General features: G+C 40.3%; 1 protein-coding gene across 1 annotated transcript in view; it reads right to left on the bottom strand.

The window, feature by feature from the left end:
* Nucleotides 1-16,478, bottom strand: part of PARD3B (par-3 family cell polarity regulator beta) — a 1,042,097-nt gene that overhangs the window by 425,507 nt on the left and 600,112 nt on the right. Inside the window, 2 exon segments of the mRNA XM_036858752.1 lie at nucleotides 5,773-5,905; nucleotides 10,606-10,776. Coding sequence (XP_036714647.1) covers nucleotides 5,773-5,905; nucleotides 10,606-10,776 — 304 coding nt within the window.

Genomic DNA, 16,478 nt, shown 5'->3' with positions numbered 1-16,478 from the left:
ATGTGGGTGGGCCTTATCCAATCAGTTGATGGTCTGAATAGAACAAAAAGGTTGACCCTCCTTCAAGCAGGAGAGAATTCTTCCTGCCTGACTGCCTTCAAACTGAGACATTGCCTTTTTCCTGCTCTTGGATTCAAACTGAACCACTGGCTCTTCCTAGGTCTTGAGCCTGCTGGCCTTCAGACCAGGACTACACCATTGGCTCTTCTGGGTCTCAGCTTGCCCACTCACCTTGCAGACCTTGGGACGTGCCTGCCTCCATAATCACGTGACCCAATTCCTTACAATAAATCTGTGTATGTAATCTATATATACATGTACAAACACACACACACACACACACACACACACACACACTCCATTCATTCTGTTTCTCTGGAGAACCCTGACGAATACACCAGGGAAGGACTTGCTCCAAGCTCTGCCCCAGGGACCAGTATAAAATGGAGGCAGTTCTAGCAGTGCTGACATGTCCCAGGGAATGAGATTTGAAGCAGGAATCTGATAAGTAAGATGGTCAGGGTACAGATGCATGATGAGCAAAGGCAGCCAGCACTGTCCTCCTGCACTGTCCCCCACTCCAGTGATCTGGTAATATGGCAGCAGTTAGGCAGCCAAAGATTTGCTGAGAGAAAAAGAGCAGAGGGTCTACAAGGTAAATTGGAACAAGGGACATATTGGGACAACATCTTTTCCATTGGTTCTAATCACTCATCCTCAACTTCTCAGGCCATCTTTCACTCGTGGTAAACATACCTGTGACCATGTAACTGCCTGCTCAGAAACACTGCAGTCGCACACAACTGCCTACAGAATAAAGGTCTGTGTCTCCGGCAGCCAACTTTATCTCCTATTACACATTAGCCACTCAAGACTACTTATTGCTCCCAGACCACAAGGCCAGGTTTTCCTACCCCAGTGTCTTGGCTCATATAATTGCAAAACCCACTTCATCCATTAAAGTCCCATCCTTCTCCCACGGTTCACCTCAAATAACACCTTCTCTATGAAACCTTCACTGTTGCTCTGGGATCTGTCGGTACGTTTACAAAAGTGGTGGAGAATACTAGCGCTCCCAGTGTCTGTGTTCTTCCTTTCTCCCTGGGCACACAGCTAGACCCCAGACCCCATTTTCCAGCCCTCTTTGTATCTAGGCTGGTTCTTGCCAATAGAATGTGAGTTACTGTGGTCAATGTTGTGCCCGGTCTCAGTGCGTAAGGAAGGGTATATGCAACTTCCCCACCTTCTCCCCCGATCCCATCTACCAGCTGCAACCATGAGTGGATGAGGCACCAGAAGATGGCCCAGCTACCAATGGAAGGAGCCCAAGTCCCTCAGTTCTCATTGGGCTGTGATTTGAGCAAGAAATACATCTTCACTATCTTTATCCACTGACATTTTGGCTTTATCTGTTAATATTACAGAAAATAATTCGTGTGTAACATTTACCATGTGCTGCTTTTGCAATGAGCTATCTATCGATCTACCATCTATTTATCTACATTTATTTCTCTTACTGGACCACAGGTAACTTCCTCCTTGTCCTCCTCTTCCTCTTCTCCTTCCTCTTCTTCAGCATCTCCTCTGGTTTTATTACGATCATTAACTTTCACTTTTATTTCATTCACATGAATAATCTATGTGTTTTTAAAGTCATGATAGATGCAGAGGTAAGTATCTTCTCTGATGACTCTTTATCCTTGGTACTTTTTAAACAACAAATCTAGTTGCTGTAAAGAATATTTTTTTCCCCTCTTGGCCCAAACACCTTTGTTAAGCCCTTTATCACCGTGAAAGTCTGGAATTCTTATCCGCTACAAATAGTATTTCTGGATGTCACTGAGTGTACAAGGTCATTTTATATATCGCCTGTGAACGTTGCACCTCTAGTCGCTACTTCATCCATGACCAAATGACCCTTATTTTAATCACCATCTTTTATTGTTGTGACTTGTTTTACAGGATCCATCCTGCCAGGGCCAGATCAGAAAAGAAGGGCAAAAGAGTTTGTGCTCTTAGACTAGAACTCAGCAAGCTATGGCCCTGGCCCCAAACCGGCCCGCCAACTGGTTTTGCACATAAAGTTTCACTGAACACATTCATGCACGTACTGTCTACGGCTGCTTGCGCACTACAGTGGCAGAGGTGACGAGTTGCGAAAGAGATCCTATGGCTCACAAAGCCTGAAATATTGACTACGTGGCCCTTTACAGACAAAGTGTGCTGACCCCTACTTTAGACTGTTTTGAGAACAATAACACATTGTATTCATCGTTGCAGCCTCGCGCATGCTGCACAACGGAGGTATCCCAGAAACATCAGTCAAATTGAAAAGTATAATTCAATTTCTGATCATCACTGCAGCGGCAGTGCCTTACGTGCTGTAGGGGGGTGGATACATGCAGGTTCCCAGGAGGGAAGGTATTATAAATAATCACACTATTATGTGTCTCTTCAAAGGACCCCAGGGCACATGGATCCAGTGGGACAGGACACAGAACCGAAACATTTGATTCGGGGTATGGATGAAAGGCCTGAGAAGACCTCAGTGGGTGATCCCGGGCAGACTTGAGGCAACAGGCTACTGGCGCAGGGGCTAGAGTTCACGTGAACTGAAAGTGGGGAGAAAGCAGGAGTAGAGCACAAAGGGAAGATGAGAAGAATTAAAGGAGAGGGAAGAACAAACCAGAGGCAAACTGTGCTTAGGCTGTAACTTGGCCCAGGGTGAGATCTGTCAGCAAGATTCTTCAGAAAATGCAGTGTTTGCGCACTTCATTACCATTCGAATGCTTAATAGGATTTTATAGTAAACCCCTGGGACACAGCCTCCATCCTATTACCATCTTGGAGCCCTACACTCATTCCACTGCGGGCATTGCGAGCAATTCTCCAACGCAAATGTGAATTTTCTGGTGTTACAATTTCTACAAACGTTAGTTCTAAAAATGCCTTTTCTCTGTAACAGCTTGACAGGAATACGTATATATAAAAAAAATAACAGTGGAACAGTGGGTGGTAGTACTATTATTACAAAAATAGATGGAACACAGCATATCAACATTGGACTTTTAAATATACAAAGGAAAGGAGGAAGGGAAGAAAAAAAAAGTTAATGTTTTGGCTGTAACAGTTCCTCTCCTCACTAGACGTTACATTTTGTCAAGTCAATCTTGTTTTTCTAAAGGAGCTCCTTAAAAAGGCTTGGTGGTGGCGAGTCAACACTCACTCAAGTTTCATGAGTCTTGGTGGCCTATGGCCACCTCGTGTGCGTCGGAAACTCGGGAACTCTCAATGGTTCTCAAAAATGAAAATGTTATTAACACTACACAAAGACGTGATGAGCATGATATTCTTCTACAGCATCATGTCTATAAATTCTGTTATATACATTTTTCGGTCTCTCAGTCAATAGGCTTATATAAAAAGAAAGAGCATTCCATCTACTGGCCTCTTATAATTAAAATATAACAAATCTGTGCTTTGATAAGCCTAATTCTATAACCGAGTATTGTATCACAGATCCCCAAGGAAATAATGACAATAGATTTTCTGTGCTTTTCAAAAAATAATGTTTAATGGAGTCACTTCTTAAAAGAACTGGATTTTTGATGTTACCTTGGAAAATTGAGGTGGGAGGAGAAGGTGTAGCAGGAACCTTGTGGACTGTGGATCTGTGTCTCAGGAGGGAGGGAAGAGACAGAACCTCTCAGTGGTTCTGTGCCTAAAGGACTCTAATTGTTCAGTGACATACAAACTCTGAACACACTACTGAAGTTCCAAAGTATTAGTGCATTTTATTTTTAACATGTGTTTTGGGTGGACTTTATTATTTATAATTTTTTTTCTGGGTGTATCCTTACACTATAACTAGTTCTATAGTTTCATTATTTTAGCCTTTGCTAGCCTTCCTAGAGATATTATCCCATTTCCTTGAGTATCTCAATGTCCTCTAAAAATATACTACGTAATTATCACTTCAGCGTCGATATTTTATAAGTACTGAAAAAGAAACAGGATGGGAGGTAATGTGTCCAATGTTCCTTTGGACATCACTGGTGTAATTAGGAATAAAACCCGGAACTTGGATTGTCACTGGACCACAAGTTGCTTGAGAATTAAGTGCCAATCAAGTTATATAAAGGCTGGCATGTTCTTGATCATTATTTGGACGCGGTAGAGAGAAGCCTCTTCTGGTGTGAGGGAAACTTGCTGTTCCTTCCCCAGATTGTCCTGCTATTGCGACTGAAGGACTCAGAAGGAGATGCTGCTTTGTCAAGAAAACTTTTAATTTTATTAAGATGAGGAAAGACATACTGGGTGTTTCTTTATCTGACACAAAGTAAAGTCAGCTTCTAATGGACACTCTTGGGATGAGGTGAAAGAACAGTTTCAAGAGACCAATGTAAGACAGGGCCCACGCTGTGGTTTAGGGAATGAACTTGAGTCAGAGAGACAGGAGATGTATTCAGGTTCTGCAGGGATTATATATGGTGTTGGGTTAGTCATTTACTCTCCTCTCTATTTCTTCATCTGTAAAATGAGGATAATAATATTACCCACTTTGAGTGTGCATGTAAATTGCTCACCACAGTATGTAACAGACAGTAAACAATAAATGATCACAGCTGTTGCTACTACTCTCACTGAAACAGAGGAATTCAGAGGAAAAAACATCCCATTCAGATGAAAGAATTTCATTCTAGAGGAACCTCAGATTTACAAGTCTGTTCTGATGGAGTAATCTCAGAGTCTAGAAATTGTTCCCCCATCGTTAAATTTGGGTAACATCTTAAGTGTAAATAAGGGATTGATTATATAAACAGCACCTAGACTACTAGACTACTACTAGACTACTAGACTACTATGCAACTACTGAACGTGATGTTATGGAATATTCAATGACATAGTAAGATGCTCATAATGTGCTATTAATTAAAAAAGCAATTTCCTAAACATTTTATACAGTATATTTCATTTCATTTTATATACACATATTTACATGAAGGAAACACTTTCAATATATACATAATGTTATTGATCAGTATCTCTGACAGAAGTATGAGTGCCATTAAATTTTCCCTTTATTGCTTTTCTCTTAATTTTCTGTCATGAATATCTATTGCTTTTGCGATACAAAAAAGTAAAGTTACTAAAGAAGGGAGATGCAGGGAAATAAAAGAATTTTCTTGGTGGCCTTAAGTATAAGTTTTGAAAAACAAAGAAGAAAATCCAATTTTTTTACATGTAGAGCTCTACTAGAAATGTGATCCATACAAGATAGTAGTAGTGAGGCAGTAACGAAAACATTCCACCATCATATCATGGTCTCGGTTCACAGTATTTACCGCTCAGAAACAAGCATAAATCTGCGAACTGTGTTATGACCACTTTATGATTTAATACTATTCCATATATCAATATTTTGTAAGTTTAGTTGCTATTTACACTTGGTAACTTCCAATATTAAAAGACTGTTAAAAAAAAATATAACGGTTTGTCATTTTGTTTCTCCAGGCATGGTTTTGTTTTATACGTAACCCTCCATGTTTGGGGCAGCAAGCATAGAAACTGTCACTTAAACTGGGGGCAATGCCAGGAATCTGCTTCACAACTTGTGAGTCAGCTCTCCCACCCATCTCTCATTTTCATGACTCAGAGTAACAAAGTCTGCACTTAGTCTAATTAATTCCCCTTTGTTCCTCTTTTTTTAAAAAATAAACACTCGTGTTTTCTCATACCACTCGCAGCAGATGAGAATGGATAGAATCTTACCTTTCTGTTTGCTTTGCGGGCTGTAGGTGCCAAATGGATGCAATGTACTATTATCATTTCTCCTGGAGGTGGTTACAGCATTTTGACAGTTCTCAAAGCACGGCTTAGAAAATGCCCCACACTCTGCAGGCTCCTAAGGGATGAAAATAAAAATCACGTTCGCTTTTTTAGTATGTTCCAACTTGGTCAATGGAAGCAAAGTGAAAGAACGATCAATTTATGAATAATCTTGCAAGAGTCTATTGCACGTAAGTCCTCAACTGTGGAAAATCAAAATGGTCCTATCAGTTAAAACATCTCTGAATAGGAAATAAAAAATACTGACAATGTGGTGTTAAGGCTTAGGAGTGCTGATAGCAAGCACAGAAGCGGATTAACTTTATTATTCTTTCCCACCACTTACAACTAGCTTCCTTCAAATTTTCTTCCATCTGGGAGTACAGCTTGTGGCAGTGTCAACATAAGAATACAGTTCATGCCAAGGGTGTTTCTCTGCCAACCAGCTGGTTCCTGTCTCCCTCTCCCTTGGTGACTAAGTGTATATGCTCCAGGACAAGTCAGAACCCAGGCAGGTTTGTCACTGAAATGCCATGCGTGTGTCCCACTGCAGACACTAGGCCTTTTGGCCAGGAGCGAAAACAAACTGCTGTGACAATGCCAGACGCTGGTTCTCCTGAGATTTCTTTCTCTTCTTCCATATTTCCCCCTTCTGTTTTGATTTTGATAGTCCGTAAACAAATTCAGTTTCCTTAAAACTGCTAGCTCCAGAATAAACCGTGTTGCACAGGTGCTGCCGAGGTACTGGGAATGGGCCGGCTGCAGGGAGCTCTAGTTATTGTTCTAGAGGAACGAGGCACAGAGAACTGGGTTTTGCTCTGGTTCAAACTGTGTGTCTTCTAACAGATTTCAAAGAAGTAATTTGAAAGCCATCTCGGGGCCGTTCCCTTGACCATTTGTGAGAGGAACATTCCGCAAAGACAAACGTAGATCCGATCCCCAAAGCTCTTTCCTTCTGAAAAAGAGCATTTGGCCCAAACAATGCATTTGATTTCTACTTTCCTCTTTAGTTACAGAAACTCGGTATCCTGCTAGTTAAACAAAATATTCAAGACATTCCATGCATGCATTCTTCATAATTAAAATGTTTTCAGCTGCTGAAGGTCCTTTAGCTTTTTGTCAAGGCTTATAACACTTTTTCCACACCCAGTATTTCCTTTTGCCCCTGGTTCCTTAGTCAACCCAAGCCTGGGGCAAACTACCCCTAAATTAAAGCTAGAGCCCTGGAAGGTAGGAGAGGTAGGACCTACCTTGCATAGTCAAGTGCTTTAACAACAACAACAAAAATTTTTTTTCTGCTTTCCCAGCTCTTTGATAAATGACACAATCAATATCCCAACAAGTGATCAGTAACCAGCCTAATTAAAATATTCAGCCTGTAAAATAGAGCTGTCGTGGAGCCTTCCATTAGTGTCCCAGCCAATAAAAAATATAATGGATTTTTAAACATATTCTGCTTCCACCAAAAGCTGAGCTTCCAGCTCAGGGGAGGGAAATGTTTTGGGGAAGGAAAAAAAAAAAAAAAAACAGGTCATAACCCATTTTTAAATACCAAGTCTCTAGGCTCAAATAGAATTACAATTGAACCTCAAGCTCATCCTTTGAAAAACATGTTTCTGTTTAAAATGATTTTGATTCAATCAAGGGCTCATTATGTATTCTTCACGAGGTCCTCATCAAAACTGTTTACGTATCTTGTACATCTGGGTAATGTGGGAAAGTACCCAATGACAACATATTTTGACTTTTCTTAAGTAGCGTCTTCAGTAGTTTTTTTAATATCAATATAATGTTCAAGTAACCATTTTGGTATTCTTCCCAAATCTAACTAACTGATTTCCCTGAATATATAAGCAGAACTGAGGCCTTTTCTAGGTTACAGATTCTTTTTCATTGTACCTGAGGGCGATTGCTGTTCCACTGGAGAATCCTCCAAAAACATGAGCACAAAACATATATGATTTGACACAGCAAAACAGATTTGGGATATCAAATAGCTACAGTTTTTTTTTTTCAATTTAATAAAGATTATCTGTACATTAGGCTGCTGTCTTTATATGAAAAAAACACTCTTTAATCTTCACAGGTACCACAGAGATTCTCATTAGTTGAGAAAGCCAAGTGCCTGCTCATCCCCCATGGAAAGCATGTAAATATTAGAGAAAATAAAAATGGATCTTATTTAAATGTCCTCATAAAAACTGCTTTCTGTCCCATTTCTTATTCCCAATTGAGTCCCCAGTGAACAGTATTAACAAGAGAAAAACAAATACCGTATGCTAACGCATATATATGGAATCTAAAAAAAAACCACAAAGGTACTCATGAACCTAGTTGCAGGGCAGGAATAAAGTTGTAGACATAGAGAATGGATTTGAGGACACGGGGTGGGAGGGGGAAGCTGGGGTGAAGTGAGAGTAGCATCGACATATATACACTACCGAATGTAAAATAGATAGCTAGTGGGAAGCAGCCGCATAGCACAGGGAGATCAGCTTGGTGCTTTGTGACCACCTAGAGGGGTGGGATAGGGAGGGTGGGAGGGAGACGCAAGAGGGAGGGGATATGGGGATATATGTATATGTACAGCTGATTCACTTTGTTATACAGCAGAAACTAACACAGCACTGTGAAGCAATTATACTCCAGTAAAGATCTATTAAAAAAAAAAGAACTACAGCAACAACGACAACAACTACAAAGACACTCCTGAGGTTGGGCAACCAACTGAAGGCTTCATGCTTTCTTCTGATGAAATAATCGTCAACCCAGCCCAGAGCGTGAGAATTAAAATGAAAATACGTGCGGTAAAGGAGAACGCAAATAATAAAGTGTCTCAACTTGATGAGTCAAAACAGAGAGTACTTATCCTCTAGGCATTCACATATTTTAGAGAAAGACATGAAACTAGGGAAGATGAGAGGTGGAGAGGTGGGGAGGGAACTCTTTTAGCAATCATGTTCATTTCTTTTTTTTTTTTTCTTTTACTTTTTCTATCTACACAGATATGGAATTCTTGAGCAGTGTATTCCAGACTTTTCTGTTAGTTGAGGTATCTTTGTCCCAAGACATCTTAAGGGAGATCTAAAACACAGATGCATGGAAGGGGTGATTCAGGGGCCTACAGGTCATACTTCACACCCGCATCCAACAACTGGGTTCCGTGGAGGTCTAGGGCTCTCGAGTAAGAACCAAATTCAACCAGAAGGCAGCCGATTCTCTCATGGTAGGAAGCAAGCGATAAGGGTTTTATGACTATGTACATAAGTAAAATCCCTTAAATATTCATGGAAACCTCTCTGTCACTTAAGCAGACACAAATGTTGGAAATGAGTTGGCTCATTATATACAGTCTCCAGTAATTGGGCAATTTACATTTATTTAACATTTACAAGGTTATGTACAGAAAAGTTAAAAGGTACAGTTACTCCTTTCCAACAGCTGATAATATGACAAAGTAAGATATAGTTGATAAGTTCACTACTTCAGCTTATCCTCTCAGATGAAGTAGGTCTCAGATGCAACTTTTATCCATTCATTCAACAATATATAACAACTGTCTACTACTAGGTGCTGGGAAATGAGGATCTATGAAGGGATAAGGCAGACAACAGTATTGCTATCTGTAAGTAGAGAGCCCTCAACTATGTATGTCTTTACATAGCCAGGAAATGACCCACGTGGGATTTTAACTCACGTTATCCAAAACTCCAGAGCCCAAGCTTTTAACCACTATCATCCCCAACTACCTTCCAGTCTTAATTTCAAAATCTTTTCATTTTAAAATGTTTAAGTTGAACTTATTATTAAAACTAATATTTTATATTAGTGTTTTAATAGGATTCTATTTTAACTTTGTGTATTACTGTATCACAAAAACATTATTTGTCCTTAGAGAATATATGTGTGATTTGCTGATGTTTTTCTCAACTCTTAACTATTATTGACTTTTTTCTTATCTTTTCTTAAAATAATTTTTAGGAGCATTTAATAATTATTCTCTCTATATAAGTGAAAATAATGTTTTAGGAATACCTTATGATGAATATGATAGTTGTACACTATAATATATAATTGTATAATAATTATATAAATAATATAATTGTATGTAACTGAAATGTTTAGGCATATTAGCATTCAAGAATAGTTTATGTTCACACTTCATGTGTATGTAAAAATATTGCTTACGTTAAAAAAATCCATAAAGAAATCATGATAAAAGATTTCCAAAATACTTCTTTAATTAAAAACATTTATTTAAGAACATGAAGCAAGAAGCTTGTTTAATAGATCAAATTTTAAATTAGTTAAGTCCCAGGCACACATTACAGGGAAGAATGTAGAGAGCTGATTGCATTATAATTATCTTCACAGTAAGCATTATATACATCTGATTAAGAACTTTCTAAGGTATGGACACTGCTAGCATGTCATCCAAAAAGTATATAAGCATGTTTTATGCTTTAATGTTTATAATATGAATAAAGCGTTATTCATAAAGTCCAGAGCTCTAGGAGTTTCTGGGGGAAAAACTGGAAATTATGGACTTGTTACCCTAGATAAATTACTTAATTTATATGCACATTTTTACACCTTCTAGTTATACCTAAAATATACAACCACCAATTTGCCACATAAACCCATCAGAGCACTTCTAGGGCATATTTTTCCAATTTCAGAATCAGTATGAGCCTAGCTACCATACTAGTGGTGGAAGTGTGAATATTCTGGTGGCCATCTGGGCAATTTGCAGAGGGAAATAAAAATTTGCATCACCTCCAGTGGTCTCCCTGGCCTCCTCAGAATCACCAACTGGATCATCCCTCGTATGTTTCCTTCCATGGACATTGATCGCCTAAGTGTTTCCATAGCTTCATGGTTGGACTTTCCCAGAAGAGATTCTCCGTTAACTGCAATCAGCTGGTCATTCACCTGCAGACGACCATCCTAGGGTGGAGGTAAGAAAAACAGTGTTAAATAGAGAAAAGCATGGTGATGACATAAGACTGTTTCAGGGAAAAGTTCAAGTTTAAAATGAAAAACGAAAAAAAAAAAAAAATAGCTATTAGAAATAATTTATTTTCCATGGCAGAAAAAGGTTCTGGAGTTTATCAAACAGTCACAAATACTAACAATAATGAATTGTGTGAAAGTGATTTTTAGAAATCTTAGAGTTCCAAACTGCAATAATTTAGACATTTGTATAATGTCTCTTACCTAAATCTTTGGCAAGTATGCTAGCCTAGCCTGATTCTGACATTCGCTCTGGCAGGGACCGTATTGCTGACTTAAGGAAAGGGGGTTTGGAAGCAAAAGAAAGTGGTCATATAGCTTGCATTTTCAGGCACAGAGAGACATCATGCTTAAACGTTGGGAGCTCGAGAGCGGTAATGTGTCTCCTAGACATCATTGCTAGCTCTACTGGATAGTGCTGAGAAAAAAAAAAAATTCTCCAGTAATTTTCTCTAACACAACTAAAAAGTTGCTGGTCTGCAAAAGAACGCAGAGGTGTGTAACGCAGGACCAATTTGCTATGATGTCTTCCGGCAGAAACGCTTGACAAAGGGGACTGTCAAGCCTTTTGTGAGGAGGCTCTGACTGATAGCACTTTCACCCAGCACCTTCAGGAAGGAACACCACATGCCACAGAGCGCTCGGAACCTGGGCAGGTGGATAGGCAGCCCAGATTCTAGTCTAAAGCACCTCTAGGCACTAGTCATCTTCAGCCAGAAGTCTCCCACAAGCTGGAGTCTATAGCAGCAGCTAAACAAACCGGGATGCCAGCTCTGCCTACAAAAGAACTGGTGGGGATCACAGTACATGTCCCCAACAGGCAGCCTAGGAGAAAAGATGCTTAAATATTGACAGTCTGATTAGGGATGTGCGTTATACCTGCTACACACCAGGGTAGAAAGTTCTTGCTGTGAGGCACAGATGCAATTTTAGGAAGGTCGTGATGCTAGTGCCACTGCTAATAAATTTAACAGAAATGACAGTAGGCTTGTATCACAGTTTTTCCACGAATTATCTCTAGTTCTCACAGAACTCAAGAAGTTGAGTAGATTAATGCTTTTATTCACATTTTACAAATAAGGAAACTGAGGCAGGAAAGTGATGTAAGTTGCCCTAGGTCACAAAATAGAGGCAGAGAGAAACTGACTTAAGTTCAGGTTTCATGAACCTTGGCTCTTTTCAGTTTCTCTACTAGGACTCCCTTTGTTCTTCGTCTCTAGACTACAGTTGTGCCACACTAAGGCAGAGGGAAGTATTAAAGTTTCTGCAGTTAGAAGTATCTGGGATCCATGTTCAAATGAACAGAATGAAATGTAAAAGGAAAACAAAACAGAACTTCCCTAAGAAATGAGAAAACCAGACATACAATGAACAAGAGGAGCAACAGTACAGCTTTGGGAGAGAAATCCTGTGGACAAGTTGATGAACTTTGACTAATGCGGCACCAGATGGTCAGAGGAAGTTCCTCTGCTGACAGCTGGGAAAAGGGGGGGAGTGGTGAGAGCTGTTCTGGAGCGCTAATGCCCTCGTGGAGATGCACTGCACGCGCCTCCTGCTGCAGAGGGTGTTGGCCCATAGATCGTGGAGGCCGCCCAAAGGCGCACACGCCCTCCCGATGAGAAAAGTTGAGATGGCAAGGCCATGGGATGGATCGATCGAGAAAGGGGTAAAATCGAGCTGTAAAACGTCTGAGTGCACTGCCTCAACAGAGCCTAATGTCCTCTGCCTTCCTCTTGTTTTCCCACTCCACTTAACCTTTCCTCTAATTTGGAGCAAATCTGGAAATGAGATTTACAGGAAAGGCCAAACGAGAAAGAAATCGCTTCATTTCTGTTATCTCATGTTGAGTGAGGCACATAAAGGATAAGATTAAGGCTACATGAAATGGGGTAAAACAAAAACAACCTTAGTGGCTGTGGCAAGTGAAGTGAGACACTTTACTCCAGAAATTATTCTGTTCTATTATGGCATTTAATGGAAGGAGGACTACTGGGCTGAATCTTTTGCGGGCAGTTGGGAGGGTCACTAAAAAGTTTTTTTTAGGAGGACTGGAAACAGATGTGTGGTTTTTAAAGCCGAGGAGGAAACAGAAGAGTTGGCTCAGGATCCCAGCCCTGTTAACAGGAAACGAGGTCGAGTGCTGGATCTGTAGACGCTTCGTCTTGGCAGGACATCTCATCCGCTATGACAGGAAGAAGAAAGATAAAGATTGAAACTTAATGGGTACTCTAGAATTGAGGGAATGAAATCAGAGTGAGATCCACCCGGTAACCTCCCGTGAACTTTCTCTGTGAAGTATGGGGCAAGGTCTGAGTGAAGAGGTAAAGAAGAGATAAGGAGATGGAAGAAAAACATTTTTTGTAAGATAATCTCTTACCAGCAAGTATTAAGCACAGACTTTTATTTTCAGCTACGTTCCGAGTCTCAAGCATGCGGAACTACATTAAAGTAGAACATGTTTGTGTATCCACGTCCAAAACAAAAAGGCAGGTCAGGTCACCCCAGGGCAGCTGGGATTTTTTTTTTTTTTTTTTAATAAAGACATTCACATTCATCACAAGCATCACTGGAGAGTTGCTGGTGTGATAAAAATCCACATACTCTCCTTTTTAGGCTTGGCTGGTCTGTTGCTATTGGTGTTTGCTTTTCCTTTATAAGATAAAGGATGGGTAATTTCATTACTGGTGATGCCAGTAAGTACCACATTGTCCTACCATGTAGAATATAATCACAGAATTCAGAGCTGGAAGGCTCCTTAGAGATCATCTTGTCCAACCCCTTCCGTTTATAAATAATGTGACGCCCAAAGAGGATGAGAAACCATTTATTGAACTCCTCTTCTTAAGAGAAGGCACTTCCACAATCTATGTGGAAGAACTTGATCAGCTAGTTAAGATCAGAGCTGGATCAGAATAGCCCAAGTTCTGACTTCTCAGCACTCCCTATTCACTACCCATTCTGTGTTCTACGAAGATGACAATGACAAGTCCCTAAAGGGATCTTGCTTCAAGGAAAAAGACTTAGAAATCCACCAGATATCTCCTGGAAGAGAACCTTACATGAAAGCCAGAGTCAGACGATAGAAGATGGGGAGACAGGAGACTGGGCTGGGGAATGGCAGAGCAAGAAAGCAAGCTGGAAGTGGCAGGGGCAAAGGGGGTAGGGCAGGGACTGTTTACCTATCTAGCTATATATACATACATGTGTATCCAGGTCTAGTCTTGATCTAAAATCAAGTTGATTCAATGAAGAGGTCATTACTCAAAACTCATCAAAGATTCCCCAAAATTGTGCATGTCTATTCTGCTTTGGAATGATTTTTTACCAAGAAAAGTCTTTTTTTATGGTTTTATTTTTTTCTGTGAATACTATGTTTAAGTAAATACTTAGGCATGAGAATGGTAACTCTCCTCAACTGATTTTACATGAGTGAATTCAACTATCCAGGATATTACCCAGGAATTCTAGGACATTTATTTCATCGTAATCTGGATCATTCTTGCATTCGTTGAATGAAAAGAAAATGCCCTTTCTGCTATGGACTGAGTGTTTGTGTTTTCCTCAAATTCATATGTTGAAATCCTAACCCCCAACATGATGGTATTAGGAGGCGGGGTATTTGGAAGGTAATTAGTGCCCTTATAAAAGAGACCTGAGAGAGATCTCTTGTCCCCTCTGCCATATGGGGTTACAGCAAGAAGAAGACAGCTGTCTATCAACCACGTCTCACCAGACACTGAATCTGCAGCACCTTGATCTTGGACTTCAAACTCAAGGACTGTGAGGGGTAAATTTCTGCTGTTAAAAAACTACCCAGTTTATGGAATTCTCTTTCAGCAACCCAAAAAAAGACACTTTCCTTCCTACTTTATGGCCATCAGACCCCTAACCAAAAAGACCACAACTACACTCCTTACCTTTGGCAACCCCCATAACCAACTCTATCCAACCTCATGCTAAGACGGAGTAAAGGAGGTTCCCAAAGAGGAAGAAAAACAAGAAAAAGAGGAAGGAGAACAGACTAAAGATAGAAAATAACTTCCTCCACATTAGGGCACATTAGGACGAATAAAAACTGGTATGAGATCTAGGTCTTCTCCATGTCCTGGGATGGCTTCAAGTCTCATCAGCCCTAACCTGGTTCTAATGCAGGAGGAAGAATGGACCAGGAGACAAGATCTTTGAGTGTTATATCCCCGTTTACTGAACACCAAATACAGGCCAGTCCTTGTGCAAATATTTTGCGTATGTTCTCATTTCTCAAAACCTCCCTGTGATACAATCATCACCCTCCACTAAGAGAGGTAAAAATGGAGGCTCAGAGAAATGAAGTGACTGTCAGAGAATACTGTCACAGCCAGGTCTACCTGTCTGAGTCAGATATGTACCCATTATGCTATGTTGCTTCTAAAATCAGAGCTCTAGAGATGATTAAAGGCGCTACAATGAATATAATTATTTAATGAGTTTCTCCTCTGTGCAGTTATTGTGCTAAACCCTTTCTATGCACTAGACAATTTAATCCTTACAGCAACGCTATACACTGGGGACTACCGCTCCCCTTTATAAAAGAAGAAACCAAGGGTCAAGCAAGTTAAGTGCATTGTTACAAGTCACATGTCTAAAAGCAAATTTGAAGTAGGTCTGGGTCACTCTGAAGTCCATGTTTTCAACCACTTTGCTAGTGATTCTTGACCTTTATGGGCTCTTCTTAGACTCCTTTGAAAATCTAATAAAAGCTACAGATTCTCACCTCTTACAAATAAATATTTACATGATAGTTTCTCCACAGCTGCACATCTGGAGCAGGTAATTCTTTGTAATGGGGAGCAGTCATGTACCTTATAGGATGCTTCATGTGCCCACTGAAGCATATCCATGATTTCCGGGGGTCCAGTGACCTCACAGTTCAGCCCCTGCTGTGCCTCTGTCATGATTACTGGTGACAGTGCAAAGCTTAATCCACCTCTTTTGGCCAATTTTTTGTAGGTCCCTTTACCTCTAAAGTTCTAATGAACACAGAGGGAAGAGAAGAAAGCCATGGCAAAGAACGAGCCTCTGCAAAACATGAGTCAAGCGTGAGGGAGTGGGCTGGCTAACCCATGGGTAGCTGGCTGGGGCCCAAGGCCAGTCCATATTTGGCCAGGGTGTTGAGAGGATTAATCACGACCAGATGTTGGTTCCTGCCTCTGCCTGTTTCTAATGGGGCCCTTGGTGAAGCCTTCGGGGACATCAGCACCCAAATTGTAAACCCTGACTTCAGACTTCAGGCAGCATTTCCTTGGAGTGGGGTGGAACTCCAGGCAGTATGGCACCTGACTGAAAGAAAGGATTTTCCTGAACAAATATTTCTCAAGGTCCTAAAATCACTCCATGACCACATCTGCTTACTGTATTTTTGGGAAAAAAAAAATCCAACCTAGAAAGAGCCTTGCATTCCAGATTGAAATCATTTAGCTTCATTTTCAGACAATAGCAATGAAAGTCAAAAGAATAAATCAAGATTTTAAAGTATAGTTTTTAAAACAAAGAAAGGAATAAAGAAAGTTGGTAAGACTAGAAGCATGTAAGTTCTTGTCTTGAAGGGCATCTGCCCACATTAGTCAATGTTTTACTACCTCTGTCCTAACACAATT

The sequence above is a fragment of the Balaenoptera musculus genome, chromosome 7, assembly GCF_009873245.2.
Source record: "Balaenoptera musculus isolate JJ_BM4_2016_0621 chromosome 7, mBalMus1.pri.v3, whole genome shotgun sequence".
Taxonomy (NCBI): domain Eukaryota; kingdom Metazoa; phylum Chordata; class Mammalia; order Artiodactyla; family Balaenopteridae; genus Balaenoptera; species Balaenoptera musculus.
Note: the sequence above shows the minus strand (reverse complement) of the source record. Positions and strands in the feature narration are given on the sequence as shown.